General features: G+C 52.6%; 7 protein-coding genes across 7 annotated transcripts; 3 read left to right on the top strand and 4 right to left on the bottom strand.

The window, feature by feature from the left end:
• Positions 1-82: 82 nt before the first annotated feature.
• Positions 83-1,508, top strand: rad18 (E3 ubiquitin-protein ligase RAD18; the record flags this gene model as incomplete). The annotated part of the gene is made up of 3 exons (XM_040948429.1): positions 83-647; positions 714-834; positions 887-1,508. 3 exons carry the CDS (start codon positions 83-85, stop codon positions 1,506-1,508), a joined length of 1,308 nt encoding a protein of 435 aa, XP_040803615.1.
• Positions 1,509-1,584: 76 nt separating this feature from the next.
• Positions 1,585-3,372, bottom strand: BO72DRAFT_466723 (putative vacuolar sorting protein SNF7 family protein; the record flags this gene model as incomplete). Its single annotated transcript, XM_040946785.1, has 5 exons — positions 1,585-2,277; positions 2,339-2,533; positions 2,612-2,830; positions 2,955-3,216; positions 3,326-3,372. 5 exons carry the CDS (start codon positions 3,370-3,372, stop codon positions 1,585-1,587), a joined length of 1,416 nt encoding a protein of 471 aa, XP_040803614.1.
• A 389-nt stretch (positions 3,373-3,761) lies between these two features.
• BO72DRAFT_445917 (TRAPP III-specific subunit 85 family protein) lies at positions 3,762-6,465 on the bottom strand. The gene is made up of 2 exons (XM_040944168.1): positions 5,039-6,465; positions 3,762-4,987 (listed from the first exon to the last, which is right to left on the bottom strand). The coding sequence occupies exons 1-2, from the start codon at positions 6,108-6,110 to the stop codon at positions 3,840-3,842; spliced, it is 2,220 nt and encodes a 739-aa protein (XP_040803613.1). The 5' UTR covers positions 6,111-6,465; the 3' UTR covers positions 3,762-3,839.
• BO72DRAFT_484346 (tRNA adenylyltransferase) lies at positions 6,458-11,249 on the top strand. The gene is made up of 7 exons (XM_040947850.1): positions 6,458-7,801; positions 7,854-8,405; positions 8,472-8,707; positions 9,043-9,192; positions 9,246-9,405; positions 9,458-9,906; positions 9,989-11,249. Exons 1-7 carry the CDS (start codon positions 6,715-6,717, stop codon positions 11,045-11,047), a joined length of 3,693 nt encoding a protein of 1,230 aa, XP_040803612.1. The 5' UTR covers positions 6,458-6,714; the 3' UTR covers positions 11,048-11,249.
• Positions 11,250-11,371: 122 nt separating this feature from the next.
• Positions 11,372-14,797, bottom strand: BO72DRAFT_445913 (phosphatidylinositol-3,5-bisphosphate 5-phosphatase). Its single transcript, XM_040944167.1, has one exon. It carries the CDS (start codon positions 14,672-14,674, stop codon positions 11,588-11,590), a length of 3,087 nt encoding a protein of 1,028 aa, XP_040803611.1. The 5' UTR covers positions 14,675-14,797; the 3' UTR covers positions 11,372-11,587.
• A 1,466-nt stretch (positions 14,798-16,263) lies between these two features.
• On the top strand, positions 16,264-17,524 carry BO72DRAFT_424336 (uncharacterized protein; the record flags this gene model as incomplete). Its single annotated transcript, XM_040942873.1, has 5 exons — positions 16,264-16,582; positions 16,669-16,810; positions 16,869-16,888; positions 16,951-17,147; positions 17,270-17,524. Exons 1-5 carry the CDS (start codon positions 16,429-16,431, stop codon positions 17,522-17,524), a joined length of 768 nt encoding a protein of 255 aa, XP_040803610.1. The 5' UTR covers positions 16,264-16,428.
• Positions 17,525-17,533: 9 nt separating this feature from the next.
• Positions 17,534-20,190, bottom strand: BO72DRAFT_32268 (putative protein kinase). Its single transcript, XM_040940554.1, has 3 exons — positions 19,444-20,190; positions 19,133-19,389; positions 17,534-19,042 (listed from the first exon to the last, which is right to left on the bottom strand). Exons 1-3 carry the CDS (start codon positions 20,084-20,086, stop codon positions 17,852-17,854), a joined length of 2,091 nt encoding a protein of 696 aa, XP_040803609.1. The 5' UTR covers positions 20,087-20,190; the 3' UTR covers positions 17,534-17,851.
• Between the last annotated feature and the right edge of the window lie 555 nt (positions 20,191-20,745).

Below are 20,745 nucleotides of genomic sequence, written 5' to 3'. Positions count from 1 at the left end.
GCTTCCGAAACACCCACCAAACAAAACCCCAGAACCTCAATGCTTTCGCAATAGTCCACCGTCGATACCTTTTAACCACCCAATGGCCCACCAGACGTTTGACCTCCCCGACTCGACCGACTGGCTGACCACGCCACTGTCCCTCCTCGCGCCGCTCGAGTCCGCCCTGCGATGTCAAGTCTGCAAGGACTTCTTCGAGAACCCCGTCATCACCTCGTGCAGCCACACATTCTGCTCATTGTGCATCCGCCGCTGTCTCAGCACGGAGGGAAAATGTCCCGCGTGTCGCAGCTCGGACCAGGAGCTGAAGCTGCGGCAGAATTGGGCGGTGCAGGAGCTCGTTGAGACGTTTCAGAATGCGAGACCGAGCGTCTTGCAGCTAGCCACCCAGGCGGCGGCGGCGGCGGCGCAGCAAAATAGTGAGGAGGGGGGTTTAGCGCGGGCAGCGAAGAAGCGGAAGGTAGATGTGTCGGGGGAGCTCGGAGACGGGATCGCGACTACTTCTACGGAGACAGATATTGCTGCGGTGAGGTCAGTGGAGGGGGTGCGGACGCGCTCGCAGGCGAGGGGGGGAGGTCCGACGCAGCAAGCTCCTGCAGAAGTGATTGAGGTGATCGACGATAGTCAGGATGAGGAGTTTGTTCAAGGTATGTTTTTTTTTTCATGTCCTACGAGCTGTCCGATGCAGTGTGCTAAAAGCTGGCTTCCAGCAGATGGACTTGTCGCGTGTCCTGTATGTCAGCGGAGGATGAAGAACGAAGCCGTGTTCTCACATCTTGATAAATGCACCGGAGAACCTGCACCACCCAAAGCTTCCCCCAAGACTTCCTTCGGGTAAGGATGCTCTCATGCTTACGTGTGTCAGAAACGGTTCTGACTCTTATAGCTCTCTACAAATGCCGATGTCTGCGCCAGTTCCATACAGGAATCCCAAGAACAAACCACTTGAGAGACTTCCAACCATTAATTATTCTCTATATAAGGAGAGTATGCTTCGGAAAAAGCTCAAAGATCTGGGCATCCCCAGTACAGGCCCACGGCCACTGCTGCAAAGACGCCATACCGAATGGGTGAATCTGTGGAACGCTAATTGCGACTCCAAGTCGCCTAAGCCTCATGGAATCTTGTTGCGTGAACTCGACATCTGGGAACGAACTCAAGGCAACCAATCTTCTTCATCGTCCGAGGCTCCTGGATCAATCATGCGCAAGGATTTCGATAAAGCTGCTTGGTCATCAAGCCATGAAGACGACTTCAAGAAACTCATTGCCAATGCTCGGCAAAAGAGTCGCGCGGCGGCGCGTACGACAACACCACAAGAATCCGCTGCGTCGAGTACAATGCAGAACACACCTGCTTCAGAGCCGACAGATGCCTCGTTGCCAGCGGACACCACAGATCCTCCCGACAGTGTGCCTGTAGATGCCAGTATGTCAGGTGCTGTAGCGCCCGAGACTCCACTGCCACCAGAGTCATTCAATGGCGGACTGACTGAAATGCATCACTAATGCTCCCGTGATGCTGGTCGCCAAACCTTATGTTCTGTATATATAATCTTCGACGGTTAAAGGCTGCTCTCCTTGATCACTGAGCTGTGGCGCTGGGGGTTTCTTCGACCGACATGCGGGACAACCTCTCCTCTAGCTCAAAATCAAGATCCCTCTCTGCTGCTGCACTGCGCGCGGCTTCTTTGGCACGCTGCTCGAGCTTGTCGAGTTCGGCAAGTTTGTTGCGGGTCTCTTCTGCTTCCTTCTCCTCTCTCGCCTCCCGCTCTTTGTTCTCCAACTCCTCAAGCTCCTCATCGATCTCCATCTCGTCGATCTGCGGACCGGCCTCATTCAGGATGTTTCCGACCTCATCCACCTTTGTCATCTCATCACGCAACTCCTCCACTACATCCTCAACCCTAGCCGCACCTCCGATCTGTGCATGCAAGCCACGCAGCGCTCCAGCGCTCGACTCCATCACCTTAACAAACTCAACCTGATCCGTAGCCTGTTCTATCTTCGAATAGACCTCCTCGAGCTGCATCAGGGTATCGAATCTCTGCTTGAGATTGTGCTCAGCAAGTTTCTTCGAGCGTACAGCCGAAAGCGCAGAGACGCGATTCTTGTTCTGCAGCGCCGTCTTCGCAGTCAGATTCAGCTCGTCGATCTTCTTCTCCAGACTCTCGACCTGGGTGGCCATCGTAGCCATGAGCGATTTGATCGAGGCCACGGCGGTATCTTGCTCCGTGATCTCCCTCGGCGAGTCGTTGGTAGGTCTAAATCTGATAGTCTACACCATAATTAGCCATAAACACCCCAATGATAGACAAAAAACAATGCAAGAAACAAACCTTTCCATCGTACGCGATGGCCCCACTATCGCGGGACAGATACAGCAAAAGCACATCCAGATCCGCATTGGACAACTGGCTCCCCTCATCCAAGATGGAAGCGAACTCCTCCACAAACTTCTCCTTAGAGTAAACCAGGTCCGTCTTGGACGGATTCTGCCCCATAGCCTTCTTAACCACTCTCTCAGCAGCTTCCTGTTCCACAACCACAGCAAAGCAATCATCAGCCCCTCACCCAATCTAACCGCATCGCCTCTTCATTTGAGAACATACCTTCAGATTCTCCACCAGCACCAACTCCTGCGCCTGCAGTCGGGGTGTCGCCTCCTCGGACCCCAAAACCACCCCCTTCAACTGCTTCATTCCCCAGCTCATGACCACCCAGGGACTCAACGCCGAAGTATCGACCACCCAACCGGGCTTCTGCAAGCTCACCCCACTATTCTTGTACATCTGCAACGGCACCATCGTGCGATTCCGGATCGCCTCATCCTAAGAAAAAGACACAGAACCATGGTCGTGTTAGCGACGAGACTTCCTTCCCCAGAAAAAAAAATAACACCTCTGAAAAACCCTTCGACCAAACAAGATGAGGGAAATGAAAAGAGAGGCTCACAAAAACCGCCCCCAGCGCCACCGGTCGCCCGCACTCGAGGATTTCCAAATCACGGAGAAGAGTCTCATCCGCCCGTAGGATCAGATGATTGGCCTTTGGCTTCGCGCTGGCGGGGGACGAGGATGAAGGGGTGGAGTGGATATAGCCGTGTTTCGCGGCGTTGGCGAGGACGTGTTGCCATGCTGCGATGTTGGTGTTGTACCCCTCTGGGTTGATCTTGCGGTGGGTGGGGAAGTCGGAGTAGAGGGATGGGAGGCGGTTTCTGTCATGCCAAACCAAAGGATCAGTGAGATGACACTTTTTGTGAGCTGTGCGATAGACTGGGATTCAACGGACACGGGGCTGGCTGGTCCAGTCGATGGATTACCCACTTTCTGAATTGATCCTGCGAGAGGATGTAGTTGAGGAGGTCGTTCATGTTGGATTCTTCGCGGGTGAGATGTGGTAGGTGTAGATGATGATGGTGAGATTAGGATTAGATATTCGTGGGAGAAAGTATGACATAAATCGTCAGCAGTAAGCAGTGTTGTGAGGGCTCTGCCTGCTTGACGGCTGCTCTGGCCTTTGTTCCGCGGTGTCCTTCGGGTGGGAATCTGATGTCAATAAATGGGCCAGCCCGTTGGTTGTCCGGGTGGTGATCTTATCGATAAGATCGGGTCATGTGATGGTTCGCTCGGGGAATGCACCGTGGACGTCATCGGACGGCTGGAGGACCCTGGTTACTGCATGCCGGGCTTACATGAGATGATGGCTCAGTGACTGGCAAGGTAAAAGAGCAGAGCAATTACAACGCAGGTGACACATATATACGAAGCATTAGATTCGACGAGTGTCTATAATGATGTATAACCTTCCATGCGCCTATCCGGCCTTTTCATTCCGTCCCTAAGCTCGTTCAAAGTCATCATCGGCTGCATTGTCATTATCCCTCATACCCTGTGTCGGGCTAAGTCCGGAGTCCAGAGGATTCACAATCAGGGACTTCCGATTCTTGCGTCGATCCAGCTGCTCGCTCGTCTCTTCGGTTCCCAGAGCTGCTGCGGTGGCTGTCTCGTCCCTAGTATCTAGGCCTCGAGCCTCGAGATACTCAACCTTCACGGCATGCCTAAGGTTGTCGATGAAAGTTTGCATCTCTGGCATTGAAAATGCCCCATCCCCCTGCAGAACGTCCGCATACAGGCGCTCCGCCTCCTCCAAGGCTGCCGAGGCTAGGGAAGGTTTCCCCAGTCGAAGCCACAGATCTGCAGCGAAAACGCTCCACATCCCGGCCTTGCGACGACGAGACCCCCATTTCATGCCAGGCACGGCGTTGCGGGCCGCATAACAGGCCGAGATTCGTTCACTGAAGAGACCCTGCCCGATAGAGCCGGCGAGACCCTGGTCCATGACCCGCATGGCCCATCTAGCCGCGCTCTCTACCGCCGAGCCACCCCGTGATTTAAGCAACTCCATCGCTAGAGTCAGACATCGTAGAGTGTTGGGCGCATCCGAGCATCGAGTTAAGTACGAATAAGAGGCCGTCTCGAGCATCTGATCAATCGCCTCGATCTTGACTTTGGTACTCATGGAAGATGGACTCAAGAGCATGCTCACAGCCGACATCTCATAGGCACCCGCGTGATATTTCCAAGCCTTGTCGTTCGCGTAATCGGACCGCAAAAGTTCGTACGTCGATGCGGAAAGCTTCCAATCACGAAGCATAAATGCAAAGTCAGCCATCTTACGCAGGACAGCCTCGGGCGCGTCAAATTTGTAGTAGCCATGAGCCGTATCATAATTGCCACTGGCTCCACCAGAGGTCAGACTGGATCGAGAGCCGGATCCGAAGCCTGCCCAACGGCGTGACATGGACATGAATCTTCCGCTGATACCACGTCTGCGAGAGGCTACTTGATCATTCCATACCGCCACTCGGTTTTCCATGTACGGCACGACTGATTGCGCAACTAATTCCCGAACGAATGCCCTAATCGCCATCATATCCGACTCAAAGACGTGCGGAAGCCCACCCGTATCAAGGTCTACTAAGGGCTCTGGTATTTATTAGCACTTAACGCACAATCAGTCCAAGCGACCTGTCTCACCTGCCCAGCCATGCAACCGCTCCGATGGCGAAAGCCATTCACACTCAGGTACTTGAACACTGTCATCATCTGTAACCACACATTGATTGCTGCGCAATCTCAGCAGGTGACAATGAAGCCCGAAATGGCGTTTCATTTGATCGTATAGCTTCGTAGACTCTGTGATGTCGTCGCGATCCTCATCATGCACTAAGACGTAGTACCGGAGATACTCAGGATGGATCCAGTCAGGCACCCGTTTATCTCCATTGTTGGTGTCTGCATAGAGTCGTCTTAGAGTCTCCAGAGGGGCAATATTGCGCGAGCTGATGGCGATAACACAGGCCACTGGATGTCGAAAAGTCTCGTGGGGTGTCGCCGATGCTATGGATAAAAGCTGTCGAAGGTATAGTTTGTATAATGGTGATGTGCTGGGGAAACCGAGAAAGTCCTTGGGGTATAGAGACCCGCCCAGCGGATCGTCCAATGAGCCCAGTTGCTTCTCCAAGACCTCCTCCACGTGTGCTAAAGGGGAGCTCCGCCCCCCGCTTGACTCAGGGGGACTTTGATTATTGTTTCCAAGATCGACAAAGCGCACTCCATAATCCTCCCAGCTCCGACTCGCTCCAACACTATCCCGAATGACAAGCTTTCCTGGGATATTCTCGCCAAATGGCCGGATTAACTGCCAAAACCCGCCCGCAAACCCCTTTTGCCTTACTAATTCATCGGTGTCCGCTGATGCATAGACTCCGACTACCGGAGAGAACGAGCGTATGATCAGCGAGCGTATCTCCTCGGAGCCTTCAAACCGTCCTTCTACTGGAGAGCCGAGGGATGACCGGGCCAATTGGGGTGTTGACGATCGAAAGGACGGTGTCCGCGGTGATGCTGATCGAATTGGCAATTCTGACGTCGTGGCGGAAAGAGGCGGGGTCGGGGATGCGACCCTGGACTCAGCAAGATCTGCATCTAGAGACGGAGAAGAGTCGCGGCGCTGGTTTGGATACCTCGTCTTGGAAGCGACACGCGGAACGCCGGGCGAGAACGACGGCGGAGGCTTGACCGGAGCAGCATCTCCGGGCGATGTCATGGACTCCGAGTAAGTTGCGACGCGACACTAAAAGAGGTTGAAAAGAATCTAGAGCCCATCGACTGGGAAGACGATGTCAGAAATATTAGAAGGTCAAGCAAGAAGTGCGCGAGGAGTAAAGTCAGCTGTCAGCCTGGGAGATGTGGAATGGAGAAAGAGGGAAGGAAGATGAAGAGAAAATAAGACGGTGCTGGAATGAATGAAGCCACTTCACCGCGGCCGCAACGTGGGAGAACAGTAGAGGTAAATCGGACCATGCACGTGAGACCTCCTGTCAGCCACGGACAATTATCGACTCGGCAGAATTTCAGACTAGCCTCAAAGATTCATTTAATCGATACACATTAGATTGTCAATCACCTTAAAGTCAACAAGCCAATAACAACAAACCGACTCTCTGTGACCTCACCGTGCCGATGGAGAATGATTCTGAAGAGGCAGGCGGTGGAGGCAGCCCGCATGAATCTGCCGGTTGTACTATTGCTCCGTCGCTGCAGTCATGCTCTATTCTTGGAATGGACTTCTCTCTTTCGAAGAGCAGCCCGGTCAATGTTCTGTCATACTTCCCTGATGAACCGCTCCTGAGTCACGGTTGTCATGGCATATGTCAATGTGTGCGACTCTTCCCCCCCGTGCCCTGGTCAAGTTCCCTCGATTCCGCCCCGCCGTCATTCTTTCTTCACGAACTTATAGCGCTGCCCATTCTACCCCTCTAACACGCCTCCATCCTCAATCCTCTACCCCCAACTTATATCCTCGGCAACACCTGCACAAGCACAGAGCTGCTCTTTCCATCTCGTTCATGAGACGTCCCGAATCCCGCAGCCCTTCTCACCGACCGGAAAAACGACGGCGCCTGTCTGTGGCTGCCCCGCGCGAGAACACCATGAGCGAATCCACCGATACTCTCCCTGAAATCCAGTTGACGCCTCTCGAGAATACTCTCAAAACCCTCCTACTTGATGTTGCAAAGTATATACATGAACGAAGGTGCGCAGAAGGTTCTCATGATGCGAACCCCTCCGGCACTGTCTTGCGATTCACTGGAGGATGGGTGCGCGACAAGTTGCTCGGAGTGGACAGCCAAGATATCGATGTTGGCATCAACAACATGACTGGATATCAGTTTGGGCTCTTGCTGAAAGAGTACATGGACATCCCTGGCAACTTGGACAAATACCGGAAGGATCATGCGAGCGGCGATCTAGGCAAAGAGCTTGTCAGTCTGCATAAGATCGAGGCGAATCCGGAGAAATCCAAGCACCTAGAAACAGTGACGACGAACATTTTCGGCTTCGATGTAGACTTGGTCAACTTGAGGAAAGAGACATATACCGCCGATAGCCGGAACCCTCAGATGGAGTTCGGAACAGCCGAGGAAGACGCGTTGCGCCGGGACGCCACCATCAACGCACTTTTCTATAATCTCAACGAGTCCAAGGTCGAAGATTTGACCAGACGCGGTCTTCAGGATATGCAGGACCAGATCATCCGCACTCCATTGGAGCCATATCAAACATTCCAGGATGACCCATTGCGTGTGCTACGACTAATCCGTTTCGCGAGCCGCCTGGGATACCTGATACACCCTGAAACTGAGGCGGCAATGCAGAACGCTCATATAGGCGAGGCTCTGAAGCTTAAAATCAGCCGTGAGCGAGTCCTGAAGGAACTTGAAAAGATGCTTCATGGTTAGCGAATATGCCTCCAACTTACGCTAGATCTTATGCTGATTATTTTTAGGACCTGATCCTCGCGGTGCCCTACATATAATAGATCGCCTAGGTCTTTATCCGACTATCTTCGCTAATTTCCAGGATGATGCCACTGTTGAGACTTCATCCTGGCATTTCGCCTACAACACAGTAGAGAGACTGATACGGCCTACTGATGTCGACCCTCGACAGACAGTGGAACAAGTTCGGAACTTTCTCATTCGCGACAAGCAAGAGGAGTTCTACGCCTGGATGCTCTCAGCAATGGCTCCGTGGTCAAAGGTCTCAGGCCGCCCCCCAAAAGGCAAAGGGCGGCCACCACCGCCTCGGGCTGCAGAGGTTGCCAAAGAAAGCTTGCGAGCTGACAACAAAGTGATATCTGTTGTGGGAGATGCAGCAGCAAGCTGGCAGTCGATTATTGAGGTGAAGAACTCAATCTTGGAAGGGACTGTGAGTGGAACGGCAATGGAAGTTCGCAGGCACGTTGGGTTGCACATTCGTTCTTGGAAAAAGGACTGGAGGCTGTGCATTGTTCAGGCCATACTTCAGGAGGTCGTGAGCGGACGCCAGTATGACCTAGGTGAGAATCTCAAGCCCATTCTTCCCACACAACCCGTACGGACAGCTGACTTATGTTGTGCATTAGTGGTCGAAGAGTATGCCAGGTTTATCGGGTACATCAAGGAACAAGGCCTGCAAGATGTATACGATCTGAAACCGCTTGTTAATGGCGATCAAGTCATGAAGACCATGGGTGGTAAGAAGGGACCATGGCTGGCCAAGGCATTGCAGATGGTGGTTGAATGGCAACTAGTGCATCCCGAGTCAACCGATCAAGAGGAAGTCCTGAAAGTCTTAGCTGATAAAAGACAAGAGCTTGGGGTCTGATAGAGTCAAAATTTATGAATAGAAGTTAGCGAGCGCATAGCTGAACAATTTTTTGGTGGTCTCAAGTAACTGTAGACATGGAGTTGCAGCGTGACTGACGGCTTGGGCGAAATCCGCCAACTGACCGCTCGCTGCATAAACTGCCGTCATACAAACCATGGGATCGCAGTCCAACTTTCTCCTCAAATTCTCAAGTTCTGGACCTCTGTGTCACCTGAACCTTCTCCCGCCTGTTGAATTTCCAGTAAAGCCTTCAATAACAATTCACAACTCATCGTAACCTCCTTTTAGGGCAAGAGCGCTGGATTGCCTGCCAAGTGCACGGATAGATGGAAGAACTCCGCGCGGCAGCATGCGAATCCCTCCCGCGAGGTGATCTTCAACTCCCAGAGGCTGCGACTGCCCGCTATACCACCACGGGAGGCTTGAATCACCTATGGCAGGATTGCTTGTCTCAAGCTGAATCGGACCCGGCCAAAGTAAGCGCCCAGCTTAGCACATACAATAGTCATTGCTGACAAATCCCCTTCAGCTTCGTGAGAACCTACTGGTGGCCCAAGCAGTCCTGCACAACTGGGCTTCTGAGACGGCGCTTGAAGCCGATGTAGAGGCGGCAGATTACATCTATGACTGGGCAAGCAACGCTGCCCTCCCTTCGTCCATCTTCGCGGAGACAATCGAAGAGGCCAGTGGTAAGATCGGCCCGGTTCTCTTGAATTAACACGCTGCTAACCATTCCTCCAGAACGCAAGCTTGCCGCCATTGCTGAAGAGAAGCAAAAGCTGACGCAAGCTATCACCGTCATTTCCGGACTGAACAAAGTGCACCCCATTGGCAAAGCGGCCAACATCCCTAATATTCTCGTTGCGCTTGCTAGCTTCACTTCGGAAGCCGATCCCTGGTCCACCGAAGAAGCGCACCGGATCTCAATTGACATCCTTCGAGGTTTCAGCGCGACCACGCGCTCCGATGGCACTCTGTGGACGCATCTCGAGACGGTCCTGAAGGAGAGGATCCGACCTCTCTTCACCAAGACGAGGAACCCAGCCATTACAGCAGAGGGCCGCAAGAACTTCCACCCTGTCCCTCTGGCCCGATTCGACCTCACCACTCTGGACCCAGAAGCGAAGCCCTGGAAGGCGTTTGCCGTTTACTCAACCACAGTCTTTAGCTGGGCACTCGCTCAATATGACGTTTGTCTCCCTTGACACCTGAAATTGAAGCCCCCCCCAAAAAAGAACCAGCATCACTAACCCCTAGACTGTTCCCGCAAAGTCCACATCGATCACCCAACTAGAACGACAATTCTCGCAACTCATCCCGCCAATCCTCGCGCTCATCGACGACGAGACCCTGACCTCCAAGATCCGCGGCTGCACCCTCCTCAGAGAACTCCTGCAACCCATCCGCTACGTCCAATCGGACATCCTGCGGCGCACGAACCTCAGCTCCGTCTTCGAGGACGCCCTCCGGCCATGCCTACTCTCCCTGCCGACCATCACCCCGGAAGACGACTCCCTTCGCCTGTTGAGCACCGCCTACCCGGCCCTGCACGCGCTCCTCGAAACCAGCTACGCCACCGGCGGCGGCAGCAGCAGCAGCAGCAGCAGCAGCAATAAACCCGAATTCACCGCGGGCCTGACCAAAACCCTGCGCGACAACCTGATCACCTCCTTCCACCACATCAGCTCCACGAACCCAATAACCTCCCCCTCCGCTTCCTCCGCACTGACCTCCTTCCCCCACCCCAGGCTCTCCACGCTCATCCTCACCGAGATCCAACGAACGACCACCGCCCTCGGCATCGAGTCCACAAAATACCTGCAGGAGACCATCCCCCTGATCTACAGCACCCTCACCAACCCGTTCGGGACCGCGCACCCGCCCCTCCTCTTCGCGGCGGTGGGCGTCGCCCGCGCCGTGATCCTGAACGCCCACCCGCGCGTCTGGCGCTGGCGGACTGAGATCCTGGGCGGGGTTTGCCCATGCTGGTTGAATGTCGTCGACGAGGAGCGGGAGATCCGCGCCGCCGCCGGGGGGTCGACCACCAGGAGGTTAAAAAATTCCCGGAGTCATGCTCCCGAGAATGATGGACGGTTGAGGATTTTGGGGAGGCTGAAGAACGAGCTGCAGGGCGTCGTCGCTCTGCTGCGGTTGGCATTGGAAAAGCCCCTGCGGCCGGACACGCCGGAGCAGGAGGCCCTCGCGGCTGGTGACTTTGGTAAGGAGCTGGAGGAGCTCGTTGCGGCGGAGGAAGAGCTGCGTGGGCTGCTCTTCGCGGAAGTGGATCCGTCAGATGGGAGGTATTTTGGGCAGGCGGAAGGAGAAGAATGATTCAGTCAAATCTTGCGTCGTATCGACTCATCCCCCTTCGGCTGTCAATAGGAGCGAGGCACTTTGTCGTTTGCTTATGATTTCAGATTGAAAGTCCCGAGATTAGGGTCAGGGCGATGTGATCCGAGTTTTGCCAGAGAGATTGAGCTACTTGAAGTGATGCTTCAAATTTACGCCGATTTTAAGTACAGCCATCATTGAGAAATAGTCACAATAGGTACTCAGTAGCTACAACACTATCTGAAACTCTAATTTTTCTTCAACCCCGATGGAACAAGTAAATAACAACGAAAAAAAAGTAAAAGAAAAAAAAAAAAAAAAAACCACAAGATCTGATGGTAGCAGAAAACATCAGGAAGTGCGCACGCACGCGGCAAAGGGTATCATGTCATGGCAAGGGCATTTGGTGAAACAACACAATTCGTGGAAGGTTTGAACAAAGCGAGACGAAGATCAATGAATCAGAAGACAAAAAGTTCTCTAAACATACTTTTCCATGAAACATGCTTCCATCCCTCCTAGGCACGATGAGCATCAATTCTAAGAATCAACACGCTGCTTGAAAAGACTCTTGCCCCGCAACCACTGCCGGTAGCGCTTGTATCGCTTTTTGTCGTAGTCCTCCGCGACGACGGTCAGCCCGGTCTCGGGAACGTTGAGGTATTCGACATAATCCGCCAGGTTCTCGAGCGCGTTGGCCTCGAGGGTGGCTTCCTCGACATTGCATTTGTTGGCATACTCGATGTAGTCGAGGTTGGCTTCGTTTTCGCGGATCGAGGTCGCGGTCAGTTCGTTCTCCGAGGTGACTACAAGGGGCACTTTCAGGGGATGGTTGATGTAACGTTCGTACTCTTCGGCTTCCGCGGCGGTGACGGTGGGGTTTAGGGAGTCGTGCACGAGCTGGCCCAGGGTCCATTGAGCGATTTGCGCTTTACTGGGCGCGGCGCCGGGCTCCAGGGAGGACTGGAGGGAAGCGGTAGTTTGTGAAGGCGTTCCGAAAGACGTGTATGTGGGTTGTTTCATGATTCCTGCGGCCGGAAGCTGTTTGTCCGCGGAAAGGGGTTGGTTCAACCAACGCCGGTTGGATTGCGAGGTTGTGGAGTTGGAACGGCCGATTGCTGTCTTGTCAGGTTCCTGGATTTTGACTGTTCGGTGGGTCTGACGTTCACGGTTCACCGGTTCATGTGGAATTCTGGTCACGAACGGGCTTATGTCGTAGGGAGCACCGGATCCAGGGCGGAAAGGTAGGTACCGGAGGGTGGAGTTCATCTTGTAGGAAAACACCTTGGAGAATGATGACACTGCTAGCGGGCGATAGTACTCGAGCCAATAGTCGTCATAGTGCGACAACGGTTCCTTGAGCGGCTTAGGAGGGGGCGGCAATTCAAACTTCTTCAAGTTGTCCGGATTGTACCAGTTGATATAGTGAGGACGCTTTTTGTTTGCCCATGACCTTGGATTGGCATGATGCAAGTAATAGTCGGTGGACAGGTCCCACAACATTGGCTGTCCCTGGGAGAAGATATAGTTGCCAAGAAAGAGATTGTATGCTTCCTGGCGTTGAGCATCAAGGAAGGAATTGTTGTAGTAACGCTTGAAACTCTCGACCATGTCTCGCGAGTGACTGCTCCACTGATTAATCTTGCGGTAGGTTGCCATGGTGTTGACCAGATGAGAGCCTCCGTATTGAATCGCGATGGTGTCACCGTGATCGTGCCACATATCAGTGAACAGATTGACAGCGTCCGAATCGTACTCCACTGTTGTTCCGTCGATGATTCCCAAAGCGTGGAGCTGATGGCCCAGCGCGCGTTTTCCGATCACAAACTGAGCAGCATTCGTACGATCAAGACAGTCGATACAGTTGGTCCTCGCTACTCCGTTCTGCAGCTGAAGCCCAGACTCGGCATCAACACCGTTCTGGAAGAATCCAGTCTTTGGGATAATGTCCCCGGCAATATCCTCGAGTGTCCCGATAACATCTTGATCGCGACTTTTCGCAGCGCGACTCATGTCCCAAGGTTGATAAATGATCTTCTTATCCTCAGGAAGGAACTGATTGAGATACTGAATGGCATTGGTGTATTCCTTGAGAAGTTTCGACTCGCGTGGGGTCCGTTCTCGAGCTTTGATCAAGTTCAATGCGTAGACTGGAGCACCGTATCTTTCAAACAGATTGTCGAAATGCAAAGCCGCAGCAGAGTAGAACGGGTCAACCAGATTCAGCTCAATGTCTGGCTTGGGGGAAACACCGGAGTTCTCCTGAGTCCAATAGAGCGGGATACTGCCACGATGCTGGACGTATGACGTATAGAGCGGATTAGCGTAGAGCAGCGGACCAGGCGCATGGAACGACGTAGCCGCCATGTCAGAGACAATTTGCTCAGTTTCGACGTCATTGGCCACATATCCCAGGTCATTCGCTCCTCTTTTCAGAAAACGAGCGCCAGCAAAGAACCGAGAACGACGGGCAATAATGGTTATGTACACAATCCGCCCGTAGATTGAAAGTTTGGCCTGTTCGACATAGCCATGGATGATCGGAAGACACCACTCCCAAGGGTTGCGTAACTTGGTAAGAGCCGGGGTGAGAAGATGGTGATTCCAGATGAACATGGGATTGTAATCCTGCTGGAATGACTTGGGCTGTCCCTCATGATGAGCTTTGCGCTCCCGGCAGATATTGCGCTGCAAAGTATGGGTAATGTCGTAAGAGTAACTGAAGTAGAACGACCGGGTCAAGTCAAGGTTATTCAGGATCGCAATGTACCTTGCCTCCTCAGGATTCTTCTCCGGTCGCAGGCGAGATGAGCTGGATGTCGTCAACGAGATCAATTCAGTTCCATCAATCTGATAGACGTAGTGACCGCCGAGCATGGCAACCTGACTTCTCTTCGTCACTAGGAGCATGTAATAAGCATCCGTAAAGCGAATGAATCCCAGCATAGCCCAGGCGCTGCATTTAAGCTTTAGTCCGCCCGAGCTCTTATTGCCGTCGTCGATGGTATCCAACAGCTGGCTCATCTCCCGCTTGCTGTACACGATGTCATCCTCGGAGATGATCAGCTCGCCCGACTCAGAGGTCCGATCGATCTTCATGATCCGGAAGCGGGTGTCCGACAAGTCCATGCCGACCATGTAGAAGCGGGTGGCTGTCTCGTAGAGCGAGAATTTGTGCATGCGGTTGATCCCCTCTTCGCCGCCCGTGTCGAAAAACGCAGATCGCTGCTTTTGTGCCGACGTGGGCGTCGAGTCCCGCTCGAAGGAGGTTGCAACCTGCGGCTCTTCATCTTCAGCTTCCTCGCCCTCCTCGCTCATAGGGGCTGTGGGAGCTGATGGGGCGCTGAAGGGCAGCGAGGGGAACGGTGAGGCCGCGCGGGGGGACTTTCGATCGTCTTCCAAGTCGAGAAGGCTCCGCAACGCTGACTCGGGCTGGTCGCCAGCCAGCTTGCTGCTCGAGCCAGAGGTAAAGGAGGTGTCTGCATAAGGAAAATTGAAGTCAGTCGGAGAGTCTGGAGAGCTGCTACCATCCCGAGATGCTCTGGAAGAACGGCCGCCATCAAGACGACCAACACTGCGCTCTTCGGCCGCATCGCGGGGGATGGAAATCCCATCAAGGCTCTCCATGATGACAGCTGAAGTTCATGGAAGCCCGTTCCAGAAAATCAGAGGCGTGCAATCTCAAGAGGCCATGACAGTCCTTCCAAAAGCCACGACCATTCAGTGGCTGAGGTTCTGGCGGTCGAGGTGATTTTAGCTGGCTTGTGTCTGGGGCAACATACCGGTAACTTTGGTATTGAGATTACCCATCGCTGCCGGTGGTGACGTCACTCACTGCTTCCTGTCGGAGTACGTGATGCTGTATGGAAGCACGTGATCTCGTATATGGGTAGATGGCAGACAGGAGTTCTTGTCCTGAACACACAATTCCACTGCCTGGAACAAAATTAGAACCAGGTTGACATCTTACATGACCGCTCTATCTGTGTTACTCTTGCCACTGCTTCTTTGGTGTGTATTGGGGAAAGGAGACTTAGATGTTTGCTCAGTCATTGGCACTCCGTTTGAAAGGAGACACCTAATCTATCAAACAAAGTAGCTCCGGCAACAAGTCTTGTCTGCAAAGACCAGGTAGCTGTAGTAGGCTCTAGGTTACTCTCGCAGCTGGCTACGGCTACAAGTGAAATCAGGCTATTCCTATCTTCATTGCTGCCCGCCTTCTCTTCTCCATGACCTTGACTTCTCAGTTCTGCACGGGACAGTCAATCACGATTACTTACCTGCATATCTTCTAGTGTATAAAGTGACAGACGAAACAAGCCAGTGAGTTCAAGCTCGAGGACCGCAAGTAAGGAAATCGAAGTCTCCATTATGGCGATGCGGCTTGCGGACAGGCGTCTACAAACGGCGAAGATCATACCTAGAACTTCATCTCTTGTAAGGTACTCACACCTCTGGACGTTCAATCGTTGCGAAAAGTAGCCATGGTGCGTATGAAACACCTCTCAGATTTGGAAGATCATTCTGATAGCTTCCAAGTAAATTGAGTCGCGCGGTGACCTCCTGTAGCGTACCAAGTCAACCAACCAGCTCGAGTCCTCTTGCAACGAAGCCCCAGAGCTCTCAATTGAAATATAGTTTGCTTTTCCATACACAAAGCATGTTGATCTTCTGCCAGCTTATTCCAACAGGCACACATGTATATGTTCTCCCCTGGCTGTCCGCCGTGTCTCCGTGTTGCTCCAGTGTCTGTTGTTATATTCTGCAGTGCCATTCGCTTCTTTGTCGCAGCCAGGGTGAAATGAAGAGATATCGAACAATTCTCATTCCATGCTCCTTGTTTTCCGAATCACCAGAAGACCAAGTGATGAGTAGTTGGTCCCCCATCTCGTTATCGCTCAAAGGATTTGAACTTATTGAATTATTAGCCATTAAACATCCCAAGCTTTTCATAAACAAGAATAAACTTACCCGGTGACAATGCCATGGGATCGGCACTCCGCAACAAATACTTTCCCATCTATAAGCACGAAGTAATGCAAGGAGAGCTCCTCCGCATCTCGCCCACCCGCCCCCAAGCCCGCTCTTACCCCAAATTCCCCAACTCGGCACCCGCGCGGGGAAAGCAACTCCCCCGAGACCCAACAAAGTAATTCTCCCCGCGCTCTACGGCCGGCCATTCTTACTATCCCACTGCACATATCCTACATTTCACAAAAGCACGCAATGCAACACAGAATAACGGAACAAAGCAGCTTCGATGCCAGCTCGATGGTATAAATAAGCTTCCCTGGGGACATGGCTCTGTCACCCCGGGTCCTCAATTGTCTTCTTCTATAGCTTGCCCAACCAACCCTCAAACCGACCAACCACCGACCGCCATGACAGAAGCAATAACTCACATCGTCCTCTTCAAGTACAAACCCTCCATAACATGGAGCGAGTTCGAAGAGCACTTCGCCGTCTTCCTCGCGCTGAAGGACAAGTGCAAGAAGCCGGACACCGGGCGGCCTTACATGAAGAGTATGAAAGCAGGTGCGTGGTGTGTTTTGTTTTGGCCAATATCCAGACGTCTGCGGCGGGGAAATGCTAAAACTATAGTTTGTGAAAAACCTTTCAAGGCAAGAATCGCAGCTGGGAGCCGTTCAGCAAAGGAATGACACATGGGTTCGTCCTGGAGTTCGAGAATCAGGCCGATCTCGACTACTATCTGACCGAGGATCCGGTGCATTTGAAGTTTTCGAAGAAGGCGGCGCCGTTGATGTATGTTTTGGGCATGTCGACATGCTTTGGATACGGCGTGACTGACGAATGTCTGCAGAGAAGATTCAGTCGTTATCGGTAAGCCCGGCAACCAACCCCCATCAATTTCGCCAATGTATCTAAACTGGCCAAATACAAAGACATCCGAGACGGCGTCCTCTTCGGGCCCCCAGCGAAGAAACCCACCGTCGGAGCGGGCACGTTCCACGGGAGCTGCCATTGCGGTGACTGCTCCTGGACGGCCGAGATAACCGAGCCGGAACACATCCTCTGCCACTGCGAGACGTGTCGTAAACTCGGGGGTGGGCCTTATTCCATGAATCAGATCATCCACAAGGTGTGTTACCGTTACGTATCACCCCGCAGCGCACACGCGCGCAAAAGCCATCCTACCATACACAATAGCGTAAGTGAAGACAAAGCTAATCTCTAGGACGATGGTGATGATGGCGACGACAGGATCAACTGCGAATCCTCTCCGGAAAACCCAGCACGTATACCTACACCGGAGCCTCCGGAAACCCCGTCCACTGCTACTTCTGCCCCAATTGCACCTCCCACATCTACCATCATCAGGCCGTCATGGGAGACCAGATCATCATCAGAACCATCTTGCTCGACAACGGCGCGCGTATGCCCCCCGCCGGGGAGATCTTCGCGGAAGGGAAGTTGGCGTGGGTTGATGCGCTTCGGGCGGAGCTTGAGAAGCGATAACGCTGGGTTGAACAGCTGATTATTCAATTCATGTTATATTTGTCTTGTTTGGTGAGCATATTTGTATTACATGTGCGTGTAACTATGGTTAGATGTTCGATAGGAACAGAATATAGAAATCTGAGATTTTGCTGTCATTGGGTGTATATATTCGGAGAAGTTGGTATGTGGTTATTTGACAGAGATTATAGTAGAATAGTTAATAGTAGATGCTATTTAAGGAGAATGTTCAACGCTATGCGCTAAATGCAGGGTATACTTACTCTAAACCGATCGATAGACCTGTGCGTATGCCGTCGGATCGATTGCAGCATAAGAGATACCACATCAATACGACTCCGGGTGCACAGTGGCAAGGATCTCTCGCAGGCACTTCTGGATGACCTCACACCGCCAGCGTTGCCGAGGGTTGGGATCCAGCATACCTCCAATGCAGCTCGCCAAGGCTTCAGCCACCGTTTTTCCATTTTTCAACTTCACATCGCCCATGTGAACTTTGTCCATGAAGTCTCGGGGCAGGCATGCTCCGTTGATGGATGCGGTCGGCGGCTTCTTGTACGGGCCCCTGGTCAGATCATCCAGCACGAGATGGCGCTCCATCTTCGTGTTCAGAGGATAGAGCAGCTCGAAAAGAATGATACCCAAGGAATAAACGTCAAGCGACCAGTCGCAGACATATCGCATGGGCTGCTCCATCCCTACCTCCTGGGCGTATTGGTGAACACACCCGCTGGAGATCATCCCGCTCGAGTCGAGAGGTGGACGATAGAACTCTGTACCAACGATGTGGTGAATTTTCGAGCCGTGCTCTGAGGACTGAGGCGAGCCGTCAGATGAAGGATCGTTCAGATGCGAGATGTCAGCCACGAGGCCGAAGTCGCCGATGCGGGGCTGGCAGTAATGAAGTCCCGGCCCGCCGTCGGATTGACAGGGATGACAACAAGTGTGGGTGTGGTGTTTCTCCGGACAAGAGAGGAAGATGTTGGCCGGTTTGAGGTCGCGGTGGATGATGTCCTTTGAATGCAGGTAAAGCACACCGGAAAGAATGTCCACCATCAGTTGCAAGGAGGGAACCAAGTGAAAGCAGTGGCGACGCCGTGGCTTCCCCGAGTCATTTGCATGTGTGCTGGGTCGCGGGTTAAGATATGCGTGGAGAGATATCGGATGCATCGACATCTGGATATGCAAGATCACCACAGGAATCTCAAGACCCCTTCCACGGGTGCGTTGAAGTTGCATGCTCGAAGGATTGTGACTGAGGCCGTCTGTGAAGATATCTTCATCAGCGCTGCGAAGCGAGCTAGGCTGGTCCTGAGAGATATTGTTGGAGATCGAGGGGCCAGCCGAGATGTCGTCGTCTTCGTCGTCCGTGCTTTCTCTAGAGGTGAACTTCGATGTAGAAGTAAGCGGCGGTTGGCCGGAAGCCGAGGTTTCAGACTCCTCAAAGACGATCGCCAGCTTTTTGTTCTGGCCCTCCGCCGTCGACATCTGCGGCGACATAAAATGATGTGACAGGTTCTGTTGCGTGGAATCCGAGTCAGTATCAGTCGACGCATTGAACAGGGAAAGATCGAGTTTGTGAAGACCAAGGTATTCAAGGAGTTTTACCTTTTCTGCCCAAGCGCCATAATACCGGACGATATTGGCATGGTCGAGTTTGGCAAGTGTCCGGATCTCTTTCAGGATTTCTCCCAAATGGTGCTTGTTTCCGCCTTCTAGTTGCGCGAGTCGTCGCCGACTGATAGGTATCTTCTTGATCGCATAGTCGTGTTCATCGACATGATTTTTCACGTGGTAGACCTCCCCGAAGGCGCCCCGACCTAGAACACTGATCTCAGTGAACTGTAACGCGTAGCGCGATATCTCTTCACCACACGAGTTAGTAAGATCGTCGTAAAGAGACGGGCGGGATTCCGTACCCAGAAAAGGAGCCAGATGCGGGCTGAATAGGTGGTCAATGTTAGGCTTCTGCATTGAACTAAGAGAGTTGGCCTTTTGTCTGAGTTGCGTGTAGTCCGAACGACCTTTATGGAGTGTCAATTCACTAGAGGTCTTCGGCAAAGGGGCCCGGGCCCCAACAGAGGCTGATCTAGGTTGACGATCGTGCAAGTCGAGGCGGTTAAAGGAACGGCTAGCAATCAAATCCAGCGTATCTCGATAGAGCTGTCTTGTGGGCCTTAAGGCTTCCTTCTCTGCACCTTCGTTCACAATTCCATGCTGGGAGAGGACTTCCGATTGATGAGTGTACATATCATGCCCGAGAGCTATAACCTCGGGAGAATCCCGCGTGTACTGCCCGTGGGAGCCTGGCTGCGCGTTAAGTAAATCCGCGGCTCGAGTGAGACAATAGAACTCGAGAAGAGCAGCGGTCATCATCTTTCCATGACCATCAACATCGGTGCTGTCTCCTACTGACGTAGGCGACAAAACGCCCTTCTTCTTCGGCTGATGTCGCTGCTTAGAGCGGACCTCAGGATGAGGGCCCGAGATATGAAGCTCTTGGACCTCCTCATCTGAACTAGAAGACGATGAGATCTCCGAGGGTTTTCTAAACATCGACATGATGACAGAAATTCAACAAAAGACGGGAAATAGCCGCTCCGATGCCACGCCAAATCAAGGTGGGATGGGTATAGTTGGCCAACCAGTGACCAATTGACTGAACGATAAGTTTAACAGGTATAAACAAAACGACTGCCGTGACTATCCTGTGTCCGGTTAGCAAGAATGCCATGAGAAGCGGAGAAGCAGATTCCTCACTCAGTAGCAAAACTGGATTTATATAGGCTCTGAGACAGAGCAAATTAATTATACAGATCTCTTTAAGCCGAGCGCAGCTGCGAAAAATCCCACGATATGGCTTTGAACGCAATTGGAGAATACCGCCTATGTTCAATTAGAGGAATGGCTCCGCTCTGCCCTTTCGTGAAATCATGAAAGGTTCCATCAGATTCCAAAGAAAAATGCCATTGAGAAAAGCGCCAACCGAGGAGGTTGCATTTAACCCCCAAGTGTGCAATACACGATACACGAGGAGATGAACTGCTGAAAGTGACACAGAATGATATGAACACGATAGTCACAAAGTTTGTATGACGATAGAAGCGGAAATACAATTGTATGCAGGATCCAGCCAGGTTGGGTTGGCGCGAAGTGGGGTGGGGTTCGAGGGCGAGGGAGCAAGAGAGAGAGACAGAGAGAGAGAGAATTGTCAATAGCAT

Source organism: Aspergillus fijiensis (genome assembly GCF_003184825.1).
Source record: "Aspergillus fijiensis CBS 313.89 unplaced genomic scaffold BO72scaffold_12, whole genome shotgun sequence".
NCBI classification, from domain to species: domain Eukaryota; kingdom Fungi; phylum Ascomycota; class Eurotiomycetes; order Eurotiales; family Aspergillaceae; genus Aspergillus; species Aspergillus fijiensis.
This window is presented reverse-complemented; position numbering and strand designations above follow the sequence as displayed.

Bases quoted from the DNA above. Each gene is read 5' to 3' on its own strand.
- BO72DRAFT_445917 (XM_040944168.1), bottom strand. From the start codon at position 6,110: ATGACATCGCCCGGAGATGCTGCTCCGGTCAAGCCTCCGCCGTCGTTC. The intron at 4,988-5,038 runs GTGAGACAGGTC...AATAAATACCAG, and splicing joins GCGGTTGCATGGCTGGGCAG to AGCCCTTAGTAGACCTTGAT.
- BO72DRAFT_32268 (XM_040940554.1), bottom strand. From the start codon at position 20,086: ATGTCGATGTTTAGAAAACCCTCGGAGATCTCATCGTCTTCTAGTTCA. The intron at 19,390-19,443 runs GTACGGAATCCC...CGTGTGGTGAAG, and splicing joins GCATCTGGCTCCTTTTCTGG to AGATATCGCGCTACGCGTTA. The intron at 19,043-19,132 runs GTAAAACTCCTT...TCCACGCAACAG, and splicing joins ATGGCGCTTGGGCAGAAAAG to AACCTGTCACATCATTTTAT.
- BO72DRAFT_484346 (XM_040947850.1), top strand. From the start codon at position 6,715: ATGTCAATGTGTGCGACTCTTCCCCCCCGTGCCCTGGTCAAGTTCCCT. The intron at 7,802-7,853 runs GTTAGCGAATAT...GATTATTTTTAG, and splicing joins ACTTGAAAAGATGCTTCATG to GACCTGATCCTCGCGGTGCC. The intron at 8,708-9,042 runs GTCTGATAGAGT...GTGCACGGATAG, and splicing joins ATAAAAGACAAGAGCTTGGG to ATGGAAGAACTCCGCGCGGC.
- BO72DRAFT_445913 (XM_040944167.1), bottom strand. From the start codon at position 14,674: ATGGAGAGCCTTGATGGGATTTCCATCCCCCGCGATGCGGCCGAAGAG.